Source organism: Bos taurus, chromosome 4, assembly GCF_002263795.3.
Source record: "Bos taurus isolate L1 Dominette 01449 registration number 42190680 breed Hereford chromosome 4, ARS-UCD2.0, whole genome shotgun sequence".
Taxonomy (NCBI): Eukaryota; Metazoa; Chordata; class Mammalia; order Artiodactyla; family Bovidae; genus Bos; species Bos taurus.
The window spans coordinates 104,313,184-104,333,290 of NC_037331.1; the positions used below are offsets into that span (position 1 = coordinate 104,313,184).

The 20,107-nt window shown below is 45.6% G+C and overlaps 1 protein-coding gene across 2 annotated transcripts in view; it reads left to right on the forward strand.

Moving 5' to 3' along the window:
- The first annotated feature begins 618 nt into the window (after positions 1–618).
- TMEM178B (transmembrane protein 178B) overlaps positions 619–20,107 on the forward strand; it is a 423,271-nt gene continuing 403,782 nt past the window's right edge. For both annotated transcript variants that reach the window (XR_234430.4, XM_005205919.4), the window contains exon 1: positions 619–3,785. Coding sequence is in view for 1 of the 2 variants with exons in the window: in XM_005205919.4 (XP_005205976.1) it covers positions 3,404–3,785 (382 nt within the window). In the remaining variant the exon portion in view is untranslated. The remainder of the gene's footprint in view (positions 3,786–20,107) is intronic.

The following is a 20,107-nucleotide window of genomic DNA, read 5'->3' on the forward strand; positions in this document are numbered from 1 at the left end:
TTGCAGAGGCCCCAGGGGCTCCTCTTTCAGCTGGGTCTCAGGGGGCAGGAGAGGTGGGTACCAGACAGTAGAGACTGAGGCTCTACTGCTGGCGTGCCCCAACTTCCTGAGTGACCTTGTGGATGTCATTTCACCTTGCTGCCTCCTCCCTGTTGTCAAGAACAGGTATACTGCTAACCTAAAAGTACTCTGGGCTTTACCAGAGAAAATAGGTCCAGAAATTTAAGACATTGTCTGCCTGGGTAGGAAGTGTCTACACTTGTTTCCGTTTTTTCACTGTTGAGAGAGGGAAAACAGGTAAGTGGAGGGTGGAGAGAAAGGTGAGAAGACATTGTGGCCAAAGTCGGCCTAGCTCCCCCTCATCGTCCCAGGGAGCCCGGGGCCGGTATGCCTCCGGAGCGGGCTGGGGGCGGGGACATGTTGCAGCCCATGTTGCAGCCCGCAGGCAGCCGGACACCCAAGGACCTGAGCGGACATCCTCAGGCTCTGCGGGCGCTTCAGCAAGTCCCATTGCAGCATCAGGGACCAAAAGAGAGGCACGCCCCTCCCCCACTAGATGGCACTGAAACGCCTCGTTCGAGATATTCAGAATGCAGGAAGCTAGGAAAAAAGACAAAAAGAATATGGTGGAGGTGCGCTCATTTTGACTCGCCTGCCCAGTTGTGCAAAGCAGGGTGTGCAGACCCTCTCGCGATAGTGCCCTTCCCCAGGGCAGCCCTTCACTCATCAGTGCGGGCCATGGGCTTTGGAATGAGAGTGAAAAGGAGGGGTGAGCCTTAGAGCGGAGAACCTAAGGTTTCGACCTGGTAGGGAGGCACCCAGCCCTGCGGCGGCATCTCACGTGAGCCGGGCGGTTGTGTTGAGAGGATGAAGCTGGCTCGCTTGGGGCCTGCTCGCTTAAGGTCTGGGGTCTCTCCCCGCCACCTCCCAGAGTCCTCGGAGAGCCTAAATCCAGCCGCCACCCGGATAAGGACAAACCCCGAACCGAGGTGTCGTTTGTCGTTTAACCCCACTTCCCCACCTCAAAGCGTGAGCCCCCTAGGCGTTTCCAAAATCTATTAAGCACCCTCCGGCCCCCGCCCCCGGAAAATTCTGTCCCTCTTGTCTAAGAAAGCATCAGTCAATTTTCTTTTCCCGCTGAGGAGGGAGGTGGAGGTGGGTGTATGTCGGAGTGTCTGGCGCTGGCGTGGGGCTGGACCCGGGCTGGTGCCGACAATCCCGCGGACGCGCTCGGACCGGGGTGGAAACGCCTGTAGCCGATTAGGGCAGCGCCTGCGGCTTTCTGGGGGAAAACAAAGATCAAATACAATCCAGGACATAGGCGACCGAATCCGGGGACGCAGGGGAACTTCCTCAGTCCCTCTGAAGGCCCACTCAGCAATAAGCAGTCTTTTCTTTCAAGAACTCTGGTGTATTTAAGGGAATTTCGCACTACTGGAAAGAGATAAACGGAGATGGAGGCAACATCCTTACATTTCTACTAACGCCCGTAAACATGCTACATATCACATATATGTATATGTGCATAAATATGGATGTGGTTGTGCACATACCTAGCCAGACACCATTGACTTGCCTGGTCACAGAATAAGCCTTAGACATCCTGTGCCTGGGAAATGGTGCACTTTATCTTTAAGGATGCTAGAAAAATAAGAGATGAGGCTCACGTTGCACGGATGACATCACTAGCTTTTGGCTGCGCGCTCCGTGTTCTCGTCTGTGGGTTTCAGCCAAGGCTGCAGCGCCCGGCGCCGGAGCAAGAGAGCAAAGCCGCGGCTTCCTCCAGCGCCCCGCAGCCGGGCGATGCGATTTCCCGAGCCTCCCCGGCGCAGCCTGGGCTCTCGCTCCCTGGCACCGGCCGAGACCGCGAGGTCCCGGAGCCGCCGCGGCTAGAGGAGGAGGCAGGGACGGGGAGCTGAGAGTCCCAGCCTCCCTCCCCCACCCTCGCCCCATTCACCTCGGCGACCACCGCTCTTGGAGCCGGATCGTAGAACGCCAAGGCCGGACACGACTCTCTGCGCGCTGCCGAGTGAGCCGGCATCTCAACCCCTGGGTGGGCTGCGAAGAAAATGGTGCAGTCTGAGAGCGGCTGACCCTAGCTGGACCGAGCAGACGGAGTGCTGGAGTGCCGGTGCTCAGGTGGCGGGAGAAGGGGGCGGATTGCGTCGAAGGGCCGGAGCCGTTGTTTTTCTGGGTACCTGCAGCACCCGGGCAGCACGTTCCCGGGGCTACACGGGAGCCCAATGAAGTGAGGCGGAGGCGTCGCGGGAGAGGCGGGTTTGAAGGTGGCCGGGTGGACACTTCGGGAAGAAGAAGGCAGTGGTGGGGGCGGCATGACGCCCTGGGGGCTGGCTGCTGGGCGGGCCGGGCGCCGCGATCGCGCGACCTGTCCATGGTGTTGAAGGCGCCGTGCGTCGAGCCCCGCGCGTCCCGCGCTGTGCGCCCAGCCGGGTGCACCCTCCTTAGCGCAGCCAGCCTTTCGCGCCCGCGGGCTGCCTCCCAGTCGCCCCTAAGCCCCGACCAAGGCTCGTCCGGTAACGCCGTCTGGGTGACCGCACTGTCGGCCCGAGGGGCCGCCTGAATGGCGAAGCAAGAGGCAGACGACCCGGGAGCTCGCGGGGAAAGGTCGGCCAAGACCGTGCACCGACTGGGAGCCCGCCTCTGAACGCTCCGCGCTGGCCAGAAGGAGCAAAGGACCTGCTGGTGACCAGAGGACAGAGAATTTTTTTTTAATTTTTTTGGTAAAAGACCCGATCTAGAGAAGAAGAATATTTCTTCTCTTGCAGACCAGGAAGGGTAGAGTCGCTGAGAGAGACACCCAGGCGGGACTCAGGGCAGCCTACCCTGGCATCTGGAGGTTTCCTGCGCTGGCCGGCCGCATCGTGGTGATTCAATTTATCCCGTCGCCTACCATCTCCTCCTGATAGACCCCCTCCCCCAAGAAAGCCAAGCGACTGGGTCCCGCCACTCTGCACAAAGAAAGCCCAGGAGTCCCACCGCATCGGAGGGCACTTGGTGTTTAGTTTCCGGCCCGAGGGCAGCGCCGCCCGAAACCCGGCTGAGTGCTGCGGACGCGGCGGGTTCTGAGCAGCAGCTTCTTGCGGGGCAGGGAGGGGGCGGGAGGCGGTCTGGCCGGGCGCGCCGCCGCCCGAGGCTGCGCCTGCTCGGGAGGACGCCCAGGGGATCGCCGGAGCTTCTCCCGATCAGAACTTTTTACGCTGCCCGCCCCCATCCCCTGCAGTCCCTGGGCTGCTCACCAGCAGGCAGGGGCCGAGGGGCGCCGCTGCGGAGTCCCCTTGCCGTCCCCTCCTCGGCTCGGCCGCCCGCAGCTTTGTTCCGGGCGCGCGGAGGGAAGGCGAGGCTGCGGCGGATCATGCCCAAGGTGTAGCCGCGAAGCGGAGGCATGGCTGCCGGAAGGTTACTGCTCTACACGGGCCTCTCGCTAGCGCTCTGCGCCCTCGGCATGCTGGCCGTGGCCATATGCTCGGACCACTGGTACGAGACGGACGCCAGGAAGCACCGGGACAGGTGCAAGGCCTTCAACACTCGCCGGATCGACCCCGGCTTCATTTACAACAACAACAACAACCTGCCACTCCGGGCCAGCCGCTCGCGCCTGGACCGCTGGGAGGGCAAGCTCCTGCGGGCCCGGAATCGCCGGCAACTCTTCGCCATGAGCCCCGCCGACGAGTGCAGCCGGCAGTACAACTCCACCAACATGGGCCTCTGGAGGAAGTGCCACCGACAAGGCTTCGACCCTGAGATCGCGGCCTTGATTCGGAAAGGTAAGCGCTTAGAGGCGAGGCGTGGCGCGGCGCTGCGGAGAGCCGCGCGCCTCTAGGCCCGGCTGCCCTCTCCTGCCTTCGCCCGGCCGCAGCCTCTCAGATCTCTTGGTATCAGGAGGTCAGGTTATCCAGGCTCGGCTGAGCCTTAAAGTGGCCACATCTTGCCTCCCAACAGCTCGTAATGAGGCTTACCTCTCCCTACTTAGCCTCTGGTCTTGCGTTTGTCTGATGGGATTCCGATAGAATCTCATGGTCCAGGGGTTTTAACCCAGGAAGATGCTTCAGTAGTCTCTGAAAAGGAAGGGAATCTGTAATCTTGTGCGGTTAACAGAGGAATGAAACACTTTAAGAGTGTTACGTCGGGGTAGACAGGCTCTTAGTTTTAATCTTTGGTTTACGTGTTGAACTGATTCATCAAAGGCAACTGGGGAAACATCTCACAGGGAAGGCCTTATTCATGCCAGAAATGTTGAAGTGCTATACTCTGCCCGGCATAATGCGGGCACTAGTCATAGAAACATCAATAAATCACAGCCCCGGCCCTATTTCAGCCCAAAGCCTGTTGACTTGTAGCAGCACACCACAATTCTTGATCTGTCTTTTTGAGTGGTTGATAAAAATGTCTCCTGCACACTGAATATTAGCAGGATCTAATAAGCACACGAAAGTAGGTGGGTTTTTTTTCCTTTCTTTTTTCCCCTTTAACACCAGAGGGGGTACTTAAGAGAGGAAAAAAATACTATTTTCAGAAGATTTGTAGAAAAAATATCCAGAGTATATGAAGGCAGAAAACAAACTGCATTTGCTAATGATAAAAATTTACTTGATACTTTAATATGATCACAAAAATTTTTTAAAGTCTGCTCATCTGATGCAGTTTGTAGATCTTGCATGATTTATACTTTGGGGAGCATCCTGTTCCATTAGCTCACTGAAATATTGTTTGGATGTATAGTAATATTGCTTTGAAGAAGGGAATGTGCGTGCTGGAATATGCATTAATGATAGCTGCACCCTGGAAGTTGTGGTGCCGTTTCATGAGTTCCTCCCACCCCCTGCATTTTCTTCACCTGTTAAATGGTAATACCAAGGTGAAAACAATGTTGTTGTCTGAAAAGTCTTTGTGGCTACCATATGAGGTAGTTTTTCCTAATGTTAATAATGACAGTGCAGGGTTGCTGCTATTTTAAAATCTTGTTTGTGAAAACTAATGTTCTTTGATTTGTTAAAATGTTGAAGTGGATCAGAAAAAAACTATTAATTTGAAAAAAAAAAAAAAGTCAGTTGTTTAAGAAAGACAAACAGTGGGTATAGTTTGGGTGGCCACTCAGATTTAGGTGGGTAGGTTCAGAAAGAGAATCCATCTTAGTATTTGTTCTGCATCTTCTGTAGAAAGGACTAGGGATTTTAGATGATTTTGTTAAGAATGTGTTACTATTACAAACATCACATCTGCTTCATGGTTAGACTCTTAGTAAAGTAGGGTGACCCGCTTGGAGCTCTACAACTTTGTCAAACTGTACAGGATATAAGAGATTTGCAGAAGAGAGCATCTTGGGTTTGGGGAAAAAAGAGGAAGCAAATAGATTTTGACAATGGTTGACTCTGTAACAGTTTTCAAATTTTCAGATTCAGGAATATGTTACTTTATGTGTCATTTTCTGCTTTCATTAAAATTGGAATGATAGGAAGTTAGCGGAAACGTGAGGAAGGATTCATGTTAATAACGACTGATAAACACTGGTAGGACTTGCTGAAGGACATTCTTGAATTTTCTTTCTTGAACATCTTGTGGAACAAGGCTGGTATCCTTCTGCCTGATATTGGTTAACCCCACTAAGAAAAAGGGGGCTGGAATTCATGACTTCTGGTAGCTCCATTGAGAGCTTTGATTCCATGTTACTCTGCTTGGCAGTCGGACTAGAAAGGTTGACTTGGTCTGTGCACCAGAGGGATTGGTTACCATAGTGACATGTTCTTCCGGTGAAGCTGGAAACAGCGACAGGGAAAGGGATAGGGGAAGAATGTACAACATTTTGACTTTGTATGGACTGATTTTTGAATGGAAGCAACAGAAAATGGACAGGGCACAGCAGGGGGATTGAATACACTGATTCCTCGAGTTGGCAGGGCATTGTATGTCACTTGAACTAATGGAAACACTGTTTCCCATCACCCAGAATACAGCAATCACTGTCAGCAGCAAGCTCCTGCTTAACCATGGCCATTTCTATCCATTTGACATCCTTGTTAGGTATTATTGAGATAGATAGCATGCCAGACTTACAAATCTTGAAAGACTTAAGGTCACTATCTTCATTTTTAATCTCAAAACATAATCTTTGAAAGCCAGATCTGCTTTTTCTCAGCAGGGATGGACACACTGTGGAAATAAGTGCGTCTTATGTTAGGAGAATTCACAAGCAATTCTAATGTGCAGATTTTAGCAGGAAGTTAAAAAAAAAAAGTTTATATCTTTTGTTTAAATTTAAGACATTGTAGAGAAAGATATTTACCTCACGGTGTATATTAGCAGTCTCAAAACCTATCTTAGACCTTTGGTTTTTTGGGAAGCATCTTAGATTAAAATTCTGGAGATATGTGTTGGGCAGGGGAAAAGGGAAATCAGGAAAAAGACTATGTAAAATCTGTCAATATTATGTGAAAATTAGAGATTTATCCTAGAGTCCTAAAGAACTCAATCATTTATTAAGTCAATGTTCATTACATTAGAAAATGCTGTTTGTGCATTTTACAATAATACCACATAATTAATAAGGAAAAAAAATCAAATCTATATCTGATTTGAAGACAAAGTCCTTTGGATTCATATGCTTTCTGAAATCCGTTTCTTGCCCTGCTGACATGACTGTGCCCACAGGAAGACGTTTCTGATCACTGTGTATTTATTTGTTTGTCTTATTGAACCATAAGTTCCTGGAGGGCTGGAAAGATAATCATTTGTAAAATACATCCACTCGATGCTTGGTACTTGGGAAATAACTCATACAAATTAGGTTCCCAGAAATGTATCCATCAAAAGCTTATTCTAATTGCTGGAACACTGTGTGGGAATCCAAATAAAGGATTAGTCAGAAAATTGTGATAGGGAAAAAGAACCAGTGTGACTCTCAGGGCAGTTTAATATTGCAACAGAGGCTTCATAATTTAACAAGGGAGATTTCTTGAGCAAAAGCTTTGCTAAGGAGTAAGAGCAACAGAATACAGTTTTGGATAACACATGTCAACGAATAGATACATATCACCCACAATCGTTATTTTTCATGTTAGACAAGATTTTAATTTTTTCCTTCTTGAGGGTAGGATTTGAGTAGAGGATGTGGCAAAGATCACTTATCCTTGAATTCCCATCTGTGTCTATAATCAGGTCCTCTCGTCTTCTTTCATTTCAATTTCATCTGTGTCTTCCTGGTAAGTCACTGTGAGCACTGGGGACAGATAAATGGCAGGATCAGTTTCTGAAATCCTAGAGACTTCCAGACTGTTAGAAGGAGCAAACACAGGTAGGAGTTTGTTCCAGGGAAGATTCAGATTCTTTGGTTAGTACTGAAATGTTATGTTGATACGGCTTGAAATCTGTAGACCTTCAACTGACATGCTAAGAACTTCCTTATTATTTGAAAATAAGCCTTATAGGAGAACTTGACCTAAATAATTATGGAGTGGTAGTCAGTGTTCTAAAGTTTGTGTTAATAAAACCTTGTACATATTCACAGATTAATAATGGACTCAGCGAATATTTACTGCACAGGTATTAGCGAATGGGCCCCTATCACTGGAACAAAGACAGACTGGTCCTTAGAATTCCCATTGTTCTGTTAGTATCACATAGAGTAAGTGATGAGTCTGGGATAACAAAACTGACAGAAACAGATGCAGAGAAACCCAGAGAAGGTGACGCTTCATTGTGTTAGCAGTGGGATGAGGTCAGAAGGGAGGGAGTTGGGGAGAGTTGCCCTGAGGAAATGAAATTTGAACAAGATCTTCAGGAAGTTTGGAGGTGGCTGGGGAGAGAGGGCATTTCAGGCAAAGAGGCCAGCACAGGCCCAGCCTTGGAGGTGTGACCCTTCCGTTTGGCCTTGTGAGTGTTGATTTATGGGGCGAGGGAGAGGAGCAGACCAGGAGCTGGAGAGCAGGCGAGGACTGCATTAAGGAGCTTGTGAACTGAGATCCCCTGTAGCAGTGCTGCCTGTAGGGTGGCCACCAGCCACATGTGTCTGTTTAAGCTGAAAATAATCATACTTAAAAACATTTAAAAAGCACTCCCTTGGTCACATTACAGATGCTCAACAGCCATATGTGGCTAATGGCCATCATTTCAGATAGTAATAATATTTCAGTTCAGTTCGATTCAGTTGCTCAGTTGTGTCCGACTTTGCGACCCCATGGACTTCAGCATGCCAGGCCTCCCTTGTCCATCATCAGCTCCCAGAGTTTACTCAAACTCATGTCCATTGAGTCGGTGATGCCATCCAACCATCTCATCCTCTGTTGTCCCCTTCTCCCGCCTTCAATCTTTCCCAGCATCAGGGTCTTTTCAAATGAGTCAGCTCTTTGCATCAGGTGGCCAAAATATTGGAGTTTCAGCTTCAACATCAGTCCTTCCAATGAATATTCAGGACTGATGTCCTTTAGGATGGAGTGGTTGGGTCTCCTTGCAGTCCAAGGGACTCTCAGGAGTCTTCTCCAACACCATAGTTCAAAAGCATCAATTCTTCGGCACTCAGCCAAAGTAATACTATTACTATTTATTATTAGTATTACTATTTATTAATAGTATTACTATTTGATTAATAGTGATCAAACTTGATGGCCAGGTACTCTTCTAAGTTTTACATTTATTAGCTAACTTATTCTTCATGATACTGCGCTGAAGTGGGTATTTTTATTATTTATCTCTATTCTACAGTTGAGGAAACTGACACACAAAGCTCCATTAACTTGTCACATTCTCATGATAAGAAAATGAAGGTGTCAGGCTTTGAGTTCTGGCTCTGGGTTTGGAGACTTATCCACCCCACTCTACTGTTGCCATAGAGTGTGTTGGGGGGTGCGGTGGGTAGAGAAGAGGCTGGTATATTGATTCCCCAAATTAAAAAAAAAATAGGGTTATTTTGCTGTTTACCTGAAACTAACACAACTTTGTAAATCAACCATTCTTCAATAAAAATAAACTTGCTCTTTCAAAGATACAAAAAATCAGAAAGTAATTTAGAGTTCACAAAGGTGGGACCTGCTGGAAGTCTTCAGCTTAGCACTGAGAGGAAGGTCATTTCAAAGCAAAACATTTCACCTGGCCCTGAGACCTGCCAACAGAATTTCGTCCACCTTTGTGCTGTAATTTTTTATTTCTTTTTCTTTTTTTTCACTGTGGTAGATGCTGAGATTATAGAAATGAATGACATATGCATTCATTCCACAAATATTTGAGGGTCTAGAGACTGGGCATTGTGGAGAAGCTTATATTCCATGGTGGGGTGGGCAGTGGAGAGAGACAATAAATAAATACAGATGAAATAAAAATAACATCTAACGAGCTAATCAGTGTATAATATAACATGCAGTAGTGAATTCTATGAAATGTCTTTGCCCTTGATAAGCAGAAAGGGGAAGATGAAATAATAAGCCCAAAGGATAAATAGTTCTATTAGTTTTGGTTTCATAATATCTGGAGGCTTTACCTGCTCACAGGCACATACATACAAAACCCATGATATCTGTATAGGGTGTGCATCTCCGTGCATGTATGTTACATGTGTGTTGGGGGAGAACAAAGTCATCATGTGGTTCTTGTCCTCAGGGAGCTTATACTCCAGCTCATGGTTTCCCAAGTTCATTGTCATGTATGAGTGGATCAGGCTCTTTTGCAGGAGGTCACATCTGTTTCAACTGGATCAGGAATCATCTGGTCAGGGAACTCAGGGGTGAGCTCTCTTATTGAGCCAATGAAGTCAAGAGCCTTATTTCTGTTGCAGAGGTCAGTTTATTTATTCTTTTACTGTAGGGTTGGTAAGGATCAATTAGAGGATCGATTCTATATTCCACTTTGGATTGTCAGTTAAAAATATTTCCTCCCTCTTTGCTATTAGTAGGTAATCCTAGGCCTTCAGGCAGAATCCTAAACACACTCTAGATTAGACTCTTCATACACACACACACACACACACACCCCACACACACGTATACGTCTAGACATTGGATAGTAGAGTCACAAGTGTTCATTCAGATGCAGATACTTTTATAACTCCTTACCCCCAAAAATACACACAGAGAGAAGGCTGTGCATGAGTTGGTGGATGAGTGGACAGCACATTTATTCTAACTGACTGGATGTCTGCTGTTTTTCAGACAATGTATCCAGTCAGTCAGTCAGTCAGTTCAGTTGCTCAGTTGTGTCCAACTCTTTGAGACCCTGTGGACTGCAGCATGCCAGGCTTCCCTGTCCATCACCAACTCTGGGAGCTTGCTCAAACTCCTGTCAGTCGAGTCTGTGATGCCATCCAACCATCTCATCCCCTGTCGTCCCCTTCTCCTCCCGCCCTCAATCGATCCCAGCATCAGGATCTTTTCTAATGAGTCAGTTCTTCACATCAGGTGGTCAAAGTATTGGAGCTTCAGCTTCAGCATCAGTCCTTCCAATGAATATTCAGGACTAATTTCTTTTAGGTTAGGATTGACTGGTTTCATCTCCTTGTAGTCCAAGGACTCTCAAGAGTTTTGTCCAACACTACAGTTCAAAAGCATCAATTCTTTGGCGTTCAGTTTTCTTTATAGTCCAACTCTCATATCCATACATGACTACTGGAAAAACCATAGCTTTGACTATATGGATCTTTGTCAGCAAAGTAATGTCTCTGCTTTTTAATATGTTGTCTAGGTTGGTCATAGCTTTTCTTCCAAGAAGCAAGCATCTTTTAATTTCATGGCTGCAGTCACTATCTGCTGTGATTTTGGAGCCCAAGAAAATAAAGTCTGTCACTGTTTCCACTGTTTCCCCATCAATTTGCCAGGAAGTAATGGAACAGGATGCCATGATCTTCACATACATTCTTTTAAAGGACGTTGTTTCCTCATGTATAAAAGAGTGGGTTTGGATTGTATGAACGTCAAACCCTTTCACATTTGATGAGAAAGTTAAATGTAGGTGACAAAGGGTGAATAATGGGCAAATGGTTGAGAGAAAGTAAAAGAGAGGTAAAAGAAAGCAGGGTGAGGCAGGGGAAAGAAAGAGCAAATTGAGAGAGATGGAGATGTTGCAGAAAGGATCATGGCAGGGTGCTAGTTTGTAAAAGGAAGAGGTGGAAAACGAAGCAGCTCATTTTTTTCCAATCTAGGACTGTGTAATAAAAACTCACCATCTCTCTTTCTGATGATTTAAAATGCTGTGTTGCCGATTGAGGTTAAAAAATCTAAAAACTTGGTGGAGAAAGGTCGTGTTGGTTGCATGACAATATGGATATACTTAATGTAGTAAAAGTACAGAACTGTTTTCTTTTTTTATTATTAATTTTTATGGAAGTATAGGGAGAAGGCAATGGCACCCCACTCCAGTACTCTTGCCTGGAAAATCCCATGGACAGAGGAGCCTGGTGGGGCCGCAGTCCATGGGGTCACTAAGAGCGACTTCCCTTTCACTTTTCACTTTCATGCATTGGAGAAGGAAATGGCAACCCACTCCAGTGTTCTTGCCTGAAGAATCCCAGGGACGGGGGAGCCTGGTGGGCTGCCGTCTATGGGGTCGCAGAGAGTTGGACACGACTGAAGCGACTTAGCAGCAGCAGCAGCAGCATTGAAGTATAGTTGCTTTACAATATCGTATCAGTTTCAGCTGTACAGCAAAGCTATATCTACAGACATATCCCCTCTTTTGGATTTCCTTCCCGTTGAGGTCACCACAGAGCACTGAGTTGAGTTTCCTGTGCTGTACAGTAGGTTTTCATTAGTTATCTGTTTTATAGATAGTATCAGTTGTGTGTATATGTCAATCCCAATCTCCCAGTTCACCCCACTCTTCATTTCCCCCTTGGTGTCCATACTTTGCAGAACTGTATTCTTAAAAGTGCTTAATATGATCGATTTTATGTTTCATATCAGTTCAGTCACTCAGTCCTGTCTGACTCGTTGGGACCCCATCGTCTGCAGCTTGCTGGGCTTCCCTGTCCATCACTAACTCTGTTTTACCACAATTAAAATAAAGAAATTAATTAAAAGAATTAAGAAACGTAATAGAGAAAGGAACTGGATTCCTGGTGTGTAGAATACTTCATAACTGAGGATCTTCATTTATTCCACACATTTTTTGAGCACCCACTATGTGTCAGGCACTGACTCAGGTATGTTTTGGACATAAAAGTTAATGAAACAGGCAAAATATCTGCCCTCATAGGCCTTCCAATGAAATGCCTTCGAGGATTGTACCCTTTGCTAAACAAAACTTTTCAAGAATACCAGTATATAAAACAAGTAAAAATAATGAATATGTTCCTTGGGTCATTTAAAAACCATTGTATGGTAAAGAACACTTCTCTGTGTTTATTCTAAAAATGCCTTTTGAGTTCCAGCTATTTCAGGCACATTACTTGGGGCTGGAGGATCCTGAGTGAGACAGGTATTAATAGCTCCTGTCCTCAAAGAGAAAACAGGCAGTATGCAGAAGACTGACAAAAACCCCAAGTTTAGTTCTTTTTAAAAAATATTTTAATTTTATTGGAGTATAGTTGATTTACAGTGTTGTGTTAGTTTCAAGTGTACATCAAAGTGATTCCGTTATACGTATTGTTGTTTAGTCACTAAGTTGTGTCCGACTCTTTATGACTGCATGGACTGTAGGCCCCCAGGCTCCTCTATCCATGAGATTTTCTAGTCAAGAATACTGGAGTGGGTTGCCATTTCCTCCTCCAGGGGATTTTCCCAATCCAGGGATGGTACCTGTGTTTCCTGCATTGGCAGGCAGATTCTTTACCACTGAGCCACCAGGGAAGTCCCACATATAAATATGTATTCGTCCAGTCAAGGCTGTGGTTTTTCTAGTCGTCATGTATGGATGTGAGAGTTGGACTATAAAGAAAGCTGAGTGCCGAAGAATTGATGCTTTTGAACTGTGGTGTTGGAGAAGACTCTTGAGAGTCCCTTGGACTGCAGGAAGATCCAACCAGTCCATCCTAAAGGACATCAGTCCTGAATATTCATTGGAAGTTCTGATGCTGAAGCTGAAACTCCAATACTTTGGCCACCTGGTGTGAAGAGCTGACTCATTTGAAAAGTCTCTGAGGCTGGGAAAGATTGAAGGCTGGAGAAGAAGGGGATGACAGAGGATGAGATGGTTGGATGGCATCACCGACTCAATGGACATGAGTTTGAGTAAACTCCGGGAGTTGATGATGGACAGGGAGGCCTGGCATGCTGTGGTCCATGGGGTCGCAAAGAGTTGGACATGACTGAGCAACTGAACTGAACTGAACTGATATATGTGCATACACATATATTTATTCTTTCTTAGATTCTTTTCCTCTCATCCTTTCTCATGTTGGTTATTACAGAATATTGGATAGAGTTCCCTGTTCTATACGTCGCTCATCTATCTTATGCGTAACGGTGTGCATGTTTTCATCTCAAGCTCTGATTTATCCCCCTCCTCCATGTTTTCTCTTTGGTAACCATAAGTTTGTTTTTGCTGTCAATAAGTCTGCTTTTGTTTTGTAAATAAGTTCATTTGTAACTTTTTGAAAAAAAAATTAGATTCCACTCCGGGAGTTAGTGATGGACACGGAGGCCTGGCGTGCTGGGATTCATGGGGTCGCAAAGAGTCAGACACGACTGAGCGACTGAACTAACTAACTAATGAGTAATATTATATGATATCGGTCTTTGACTTCTCTTTGTATGATAATCTCTAGATCCATTCATGTTGCTGCAAATGGCATTATTTCATTTTTTATGACTGAATAATATTCCATTATATATATGTACCATGGCTTCTTTATCCATTCCTCCATCATTGGACATTTAGGTTGCTTCCATGTCTTGGCTATTGTAAATAGTGCTGCAGTGGACATTGGGATACATGTATCCTTTCAGATTATGGTTTTGTACAGATATGTGCCCAGGAGTGGGATTACTGGATCATATGGTAACTCTATTTTAAGTTTGTAAAGGGATCTTCATACTGTTTTCCATACCAATTTACATCCCACCAACAGTGTAGGAGGAGTCCCTTTGCTCCACACCCTCTCCAGCATTTGTTTGTAGATTTTTTTTTTTTTTTTGATGATGGCTATTCTGACCAGTGTGAGGTGGTAACCTCATTGTAGTTGTGATTAGCATTTCTCCAATAATTAGTGATGTTGAGCATCTTTTCATGTGCTTTTTGGCCATCTGTGTGTCTTCTTTGGAGAAATGTCTGTTTAGATCTTCTTCCCATTTTTGGATTGGGTGTTTGTTCTTTTGATATAGAGCTGGATGGGCTGTTTGTATGTTTTGGAGATCCAGGTTTGGTTCTTTGAGAGATTTATGTGCTGAGGTCCTGAGTAATTCTTGAGTTCTGGAGCGATTAGGGGAAGATTTGCCAAAAAGCGGACAGTTGGTCCTAAGATGTACTTAGGTTATCTGTGGGTTGATAAAATGAAGTCTGAGCCTCAGTGAAAAGTGATTAATTAATAATGATAAGGTAATACTTGTCAAGTCTGCGTTCCACCCACATTTGTCCCCCAGACACCTAGTCCTTCTCCCAAAAAGCAGCTATTGCTCTCAGATTTTAAGAAATCTTATCAGAGATACTCTGTTCAGCAATATTTTAAAATACCAGCAAGTATAAATATGTCAGGCAACACACAGGTGATTTAAGGATGAAAAAAGTTTATTTTTCATAAATCTGTATACACAGAGATGATGTTTAAAGGCCCATTCTAGGAGTCACTAGGAATCTTCTACAGGTGATGTTTATTCTGAGCGGAGGTTGCTGTTGGCATTCAGAGAAGTTTGACAGATTTGCTGCTTTTATGGGGGACTGCAGTATCTGAATTATTTCAATTGATTTTTTTGGCGTCCAAGTATTTTGCCAAGAAAAGGCAATTTACTTTATATTAGGTCATCTTCATAAATTTATATCGTTTCCTGCGTTTGAAAAAGCCCTGCTGTTCTATATTCTGAAGCTCTCTCTGTTGGACACTTTATTTGCTCTAGAGCAATCTCTCATTCAGATTTGCCCTCCATTTCTCTTCATATTTGTAATAGCAGTTCTATCTAGGCAGACACAACTCTTATTCCCCAAGGCTCCGGGGTGTTTTGTTAGAGCTAGATGGGGTAGGCTTATCTTTACCTTAAAGAAGCTCCGGGCTCCTGTGCTGCTGTATGCTAATTAATGCCTTGCGAGGCTGAGGACGTACCTGCCCTGTCTCCTGACACTTCTGCCCCAGGCTGTACACACTCATGAGTCCATGGAACACACCCAGGAGTCACCACGGCAGCACTGTCTTATCATAATAAAATAAATAAGTCAACAAAAAGGAAAAACTTTGTGTTCATTATTAATAGGGACATGGATAATAGGTATGGTTTGTTCATATGATGGAAACTACCACTGTATATTTAAAAGACATCTACTAGACCTACGTGTTTCCAAGTGGAGAAAGATGAAATTGGAGTGAAAGGATCAGGGTGCAGAATGAAATGATGTCATTTATATGAAACTCAAAAACAGATCAGATAACATGAGATATGGTTTATTTGTTTTTATACAAATATGCATGTGACTGATAAACCCAAAATGAAGGATGACGTTTATCTTTCTCAGGACAAGGAAGGAAATGGAATTGGGATGGAGCTTTCAAATCATCTGTGATATTAATATTTTATTTCTTAAAACAACAACAACAAACAGACCTGAGGCAAATGGGACACACGTATGCATGCACACTGAAGCTATTTGAAAGATTGTTGCTGTTCTGATCAAAAAAAGTTCACATTTTATTCAGACTCTACTGTTTAGTGTTCAGGAGGCAGGTTCTTTAAAGAAAATTCTTGGAAAACTTTGAGTCAGTCTGTGACTGACTTTTGTAAGTAGTAACAAAGAGGAGAATCAGGTAACCCTTAACCAACAGTTTGCGCTGAGAGTTGCTCCTGGGGAAGGGTTTAGAAAGGATAAACCTTTCTAAAGGTTTTCCCCCCTTCTGATGTGGTGTAAGAAGAGGAAGCCAAGGCTTTAAAATGGCTTATTTCTGAGATAGAGACGAATGTGCACATCAATTCTTGCTTTGCAGGTTTCCTGTAGCTTGTGGAGAAAAACCCAGTGCTCTAAGGGCCAGAAAGGTAAACCAAAGCCCTCCCTCCAATGAACTTAATCAGACACTGAAGATTAGTAGCTAAGGCATGGAGACAGAGAGAGCACAGCCCACCATAGACTGAGCACGAGCCCCTGGGAAGCCCTGTGGACCCTACGGGAGGACCTCAGGTGAACTAGGAAAGGAAAAGCTGAGCACTGGTAGGAAGGAGTCAGAATTATATTCTTAGAATTGTGCGGGTGACTTCAGCCAGGAGCAATGGTATGTTCCCACGCCATACGAGCTCCAGCTGGAATGGGACAGGCCCGTCAGAATTACAGCAGGGGTCCCATTTTCACCTGATAATGCTTTTCAAGCACCAGATCCGGACCTGAAGTTACTAGGGGTCATGAAAGTCCTAGGGGATTTCAGGGGCATTGGAGCAGAATAACTTTCACGCTCATATTTCAGTAACCACAGGGCTGAAGAGATGCCCATGTGACGTTCTGGGCAGGCCTGCATCTTCAGGTCCCATGTGGATGAGCTGCTTTATTCATCGTGCTCTGCAAGGATGCTCTTCCTGCCCTTCCTGAGATGAGTGACTTTGGGAAGGGCTGGCCTCTGTGTCTTCAACCTCTTCCCCTCACTTCCTCCTTCAGGAATGTGTTAACACAAAACAGAAGTTCATCTTGCTCAGCCCTTGTTCTTTCCAGGTGTGGCCTCTCTCCTCGCCTGGCTTTCTTGTCTTCTTCACCTTCAGTGCACTTTGAGGCCCTAGCCCCGGGGTTTCCCCCCCAGCTCCCATGCTGGAGTCACTCCTCTCCTTCTCTTTGAAAACGTCACCTTCTCTGGCTTTGGGGGCACTGTCCTCTCCTGGTCTGTTTCTGTCTTGTTTCTTACCTCCTCTCCAGCACTAGCTCTTCTTTCTCAGCCCATGTGAGTGTTCTCCAGGGTACCACTTCTTTTTCTTTCCCCCACTGTCCCCTTGAGCCATCTCACGTCCATGACCGATTTTGGCCTTGATGTTCACAACCTATTGCACTGGGAATCTCTCAGTCAGACCCTCCACGCAAACACCTCACCTGTTGGATATCTCTGCTTGGAGGTTCCATAGGTCCCAAAGAACCTGTTTTCGTTTTCTCCCAGTCATTGCTCTTTCATTTTCCTCCATCTCGGGAAATGACCTCACTGCCTCCCTACTTGCCCAAACCAGGAACTTGGGAGTCATCCTTAGAGATCTCTTCGTTCTTGCCCTACTCATCGGAGCAGTGAAGTCACTTTTCCTCCTGATACTTTGCTGCTCATCTCCCCACGCTATTCCGATACTGCTGCTGTGGTGAGGTCCACAGCACCTGTGTTCTTGTAGCCTTCTCTGTTTGGTTTTCCTGTTCTCTAATCTCATCTCCTGTCAATGCTTTCCATTCAGAGTGATTTTTCTTACATGTAAATCTAATCATGTTATCACTCTGCTCAAAATTCTTCAGTGGCTCCTCCCAGCCCGTCGATCACGAGAGGTCCACGATAAGGTCGTCTTGGCGTGTGAGGACTCACAGGTCTGGCAACATTCCCCACCCCCTAGCCCGCAACCTGCCCATCTCATCCTTTTGCCTGCTTCTCTCCAGCTTGCTCTCCTCCAGCTCTGATGAAGGACTCCTGGTCCCCAAACAGGCTGAACTGTTTGATACTTGAGAGCCTTTGATAATGAAGCTTCTTCCTTTGCCTAGAAGCCTCTGTCCCTGCTTCTACCCACCCCCAACTCAGTCTGGCCTGCACCTGCTTATCGTTCAGGGATCAGCCATGGGCCCCTCCTCCTAGTCTTGCTTGGGTTCCATCACCTCTGTCTCCCAGGGAGAATTGCCTTCTTCCTCCTTAGCCCTCTGTCACACGACAGACATCTTCCTAGCACCAGTGACATTTTGTTTCCCCATATGTTTCCCTCCTTTTTAAGACTATTTTTAAACTACTTATTATTCATCTTTTTATCTGCAGTGTTTTGCATAATGCATGGTCCATAATAGGTATTTAATACATAGTTATTGGATGAATGAAGGTTTATTTCCGTTAATGCAGTCAATCTGGAAGTCTTATTTAACAAAGAGCCATAATTTCACTGGACTAGGGAAACTCACGACTAAAGGAAACCTGCTGTGAGTTGCTTTGTAATGCATACGATAAACTTTGATTTATTTCTTTTGTTAAGGTTTGTATTTTCTTAAAGCACCCATATCTCTGATTCACATGAGGAGAATTTCAAGTGGGGATTGTTCCACATATCCTGGACTGGACCTCTTCATTATGATCTTGCCCACTTTCTCTTCTTGGCATGCTTTTCTTAGTCTGGTCCTCACCACCGCCTGCCCCTGCCCCCTGCCCGCAGCATATTGGATAAAGAGAAGGCTAGGTCCATTTCATTTTTTTTCTTTTAAAAAATATGTATTTATTTGGCTGCATGGGATCTTCATTACAGAATACAGGGTCTAGTTCCCTGACCAGGGACTGAACCCAGGCCCTCTGAATTGGGAGCGTGGAGTCTTAGCCACTGGATCACCAGGGAAGTCCCATATCGCCATTTCTTGTCCCCATCGTGGATTACCTCTGGGTCTGGCATATGTGACTATTCCCTCAAGTTTCTCAGTGTTTATCACCAGGCTTGTCTTCAGGCTGTCTTGTCAAAACTTCCCTCTCCACTGTTTACTAAGGGCAGCTTCCTCAAATCTCTTCTCAGAGAGTTTGGTCAGAAAACGGCCAGAAGATAGAGACTGTGTCTTTGTGAATGCCTCTCTGGTTCATACCTCAGTTCACTTTTCATGACTTCCAGCTGGCGTGGGTCAGTGATGCTGGGTAAACAGGGTCAGTATCTATTTCCAAGTCTCTGGTGCACCTGGCCCCATTGTGGTTGGTGAGCAACATTGCTCATAGAAAGCATGCATCCTCTACAGAACAGTTTGGGGATGGAAAGACATCACGGCCAACCAACCCATCTTTGCTTGTGAAGACCACCGCGTCCCAGCTCGACAATGGATGAGAGACACGTTTACTCTCCACGTCACTGGGAAGTGGATTCTCTTCCCAAACAGCAGTGACTGTTGTTCAGGCTGGTCATCTCACAGGGAAGGTTTAGAGAACTTCTCCTTTAGCTATGCGGTCTACTAAGGGCAGACCATTGCTGTCATTTGGATAGTAGAATAAATCTTTTGTTTTTCAGCAGACAAATATACATCTGGCTACATTGCTTGGCTCTCTAACTAAGCTGAATAAATGATTCTTATCAAGGAAACATTTTCTATGACCACTGTATCTCCTGGAGTTATATTGGTTAAGTCTATGCTGAGTTTAAACTAGAAAAATGATTTCCAGGACCCTCTGCATAAAGCACCATAGACCAAAATTCAGATTGTACATTCAGTAGTAACCATTGGGTAGGCATCCCAACTAAACACTGAACTTGCGTTTTGAAGAGTTAGATTAATTGTAAAAACTGATTATAAAAAGTATAAGTGATCTATGCAGCAATGCGAGTCTTATAAAATGGAGGGTCGCCCTTACCCTAGCAAATCGTCTCTTGTCATAAACGCTTATTTTAAAACCTGTAGGAATCCAGAGGTTTATTTCAAACTGGAAGGTGGCATCTCATCTTTTGGGGTCAGCAGAGTTGTTACCATTTCAGAAAAGGACGTTTATCTCCTGTGCTGGCAGCACGCCGGTATCAGCTTTTATTACACATATCCGTAGTGGTGTGGTGGCTGGCTGGGCGCTTGCAGATCAATAAAAGCTGCTAAAAAGGGGGATGCATCAGAGACCATAATGGCTCCTTCACAGAAGATAGATCGTCTCCAGCTAGTGAAGTGCACTCAGGAGCAACAGCAACATCCCTGTGCTGAGCTTCTCATTATTTAGAAGAGAGAAACGGACTTTCTCAAGGTGATGAGTCCTATGATGCAGACCTTAACATGCTAAACATACCCTCCAAGAGAGTTTCTGTTCCAAACAGATTCAGTTTGTTTAAGCAGAAGAATTCCTAGGTGGCGAAATACAGAATTGATT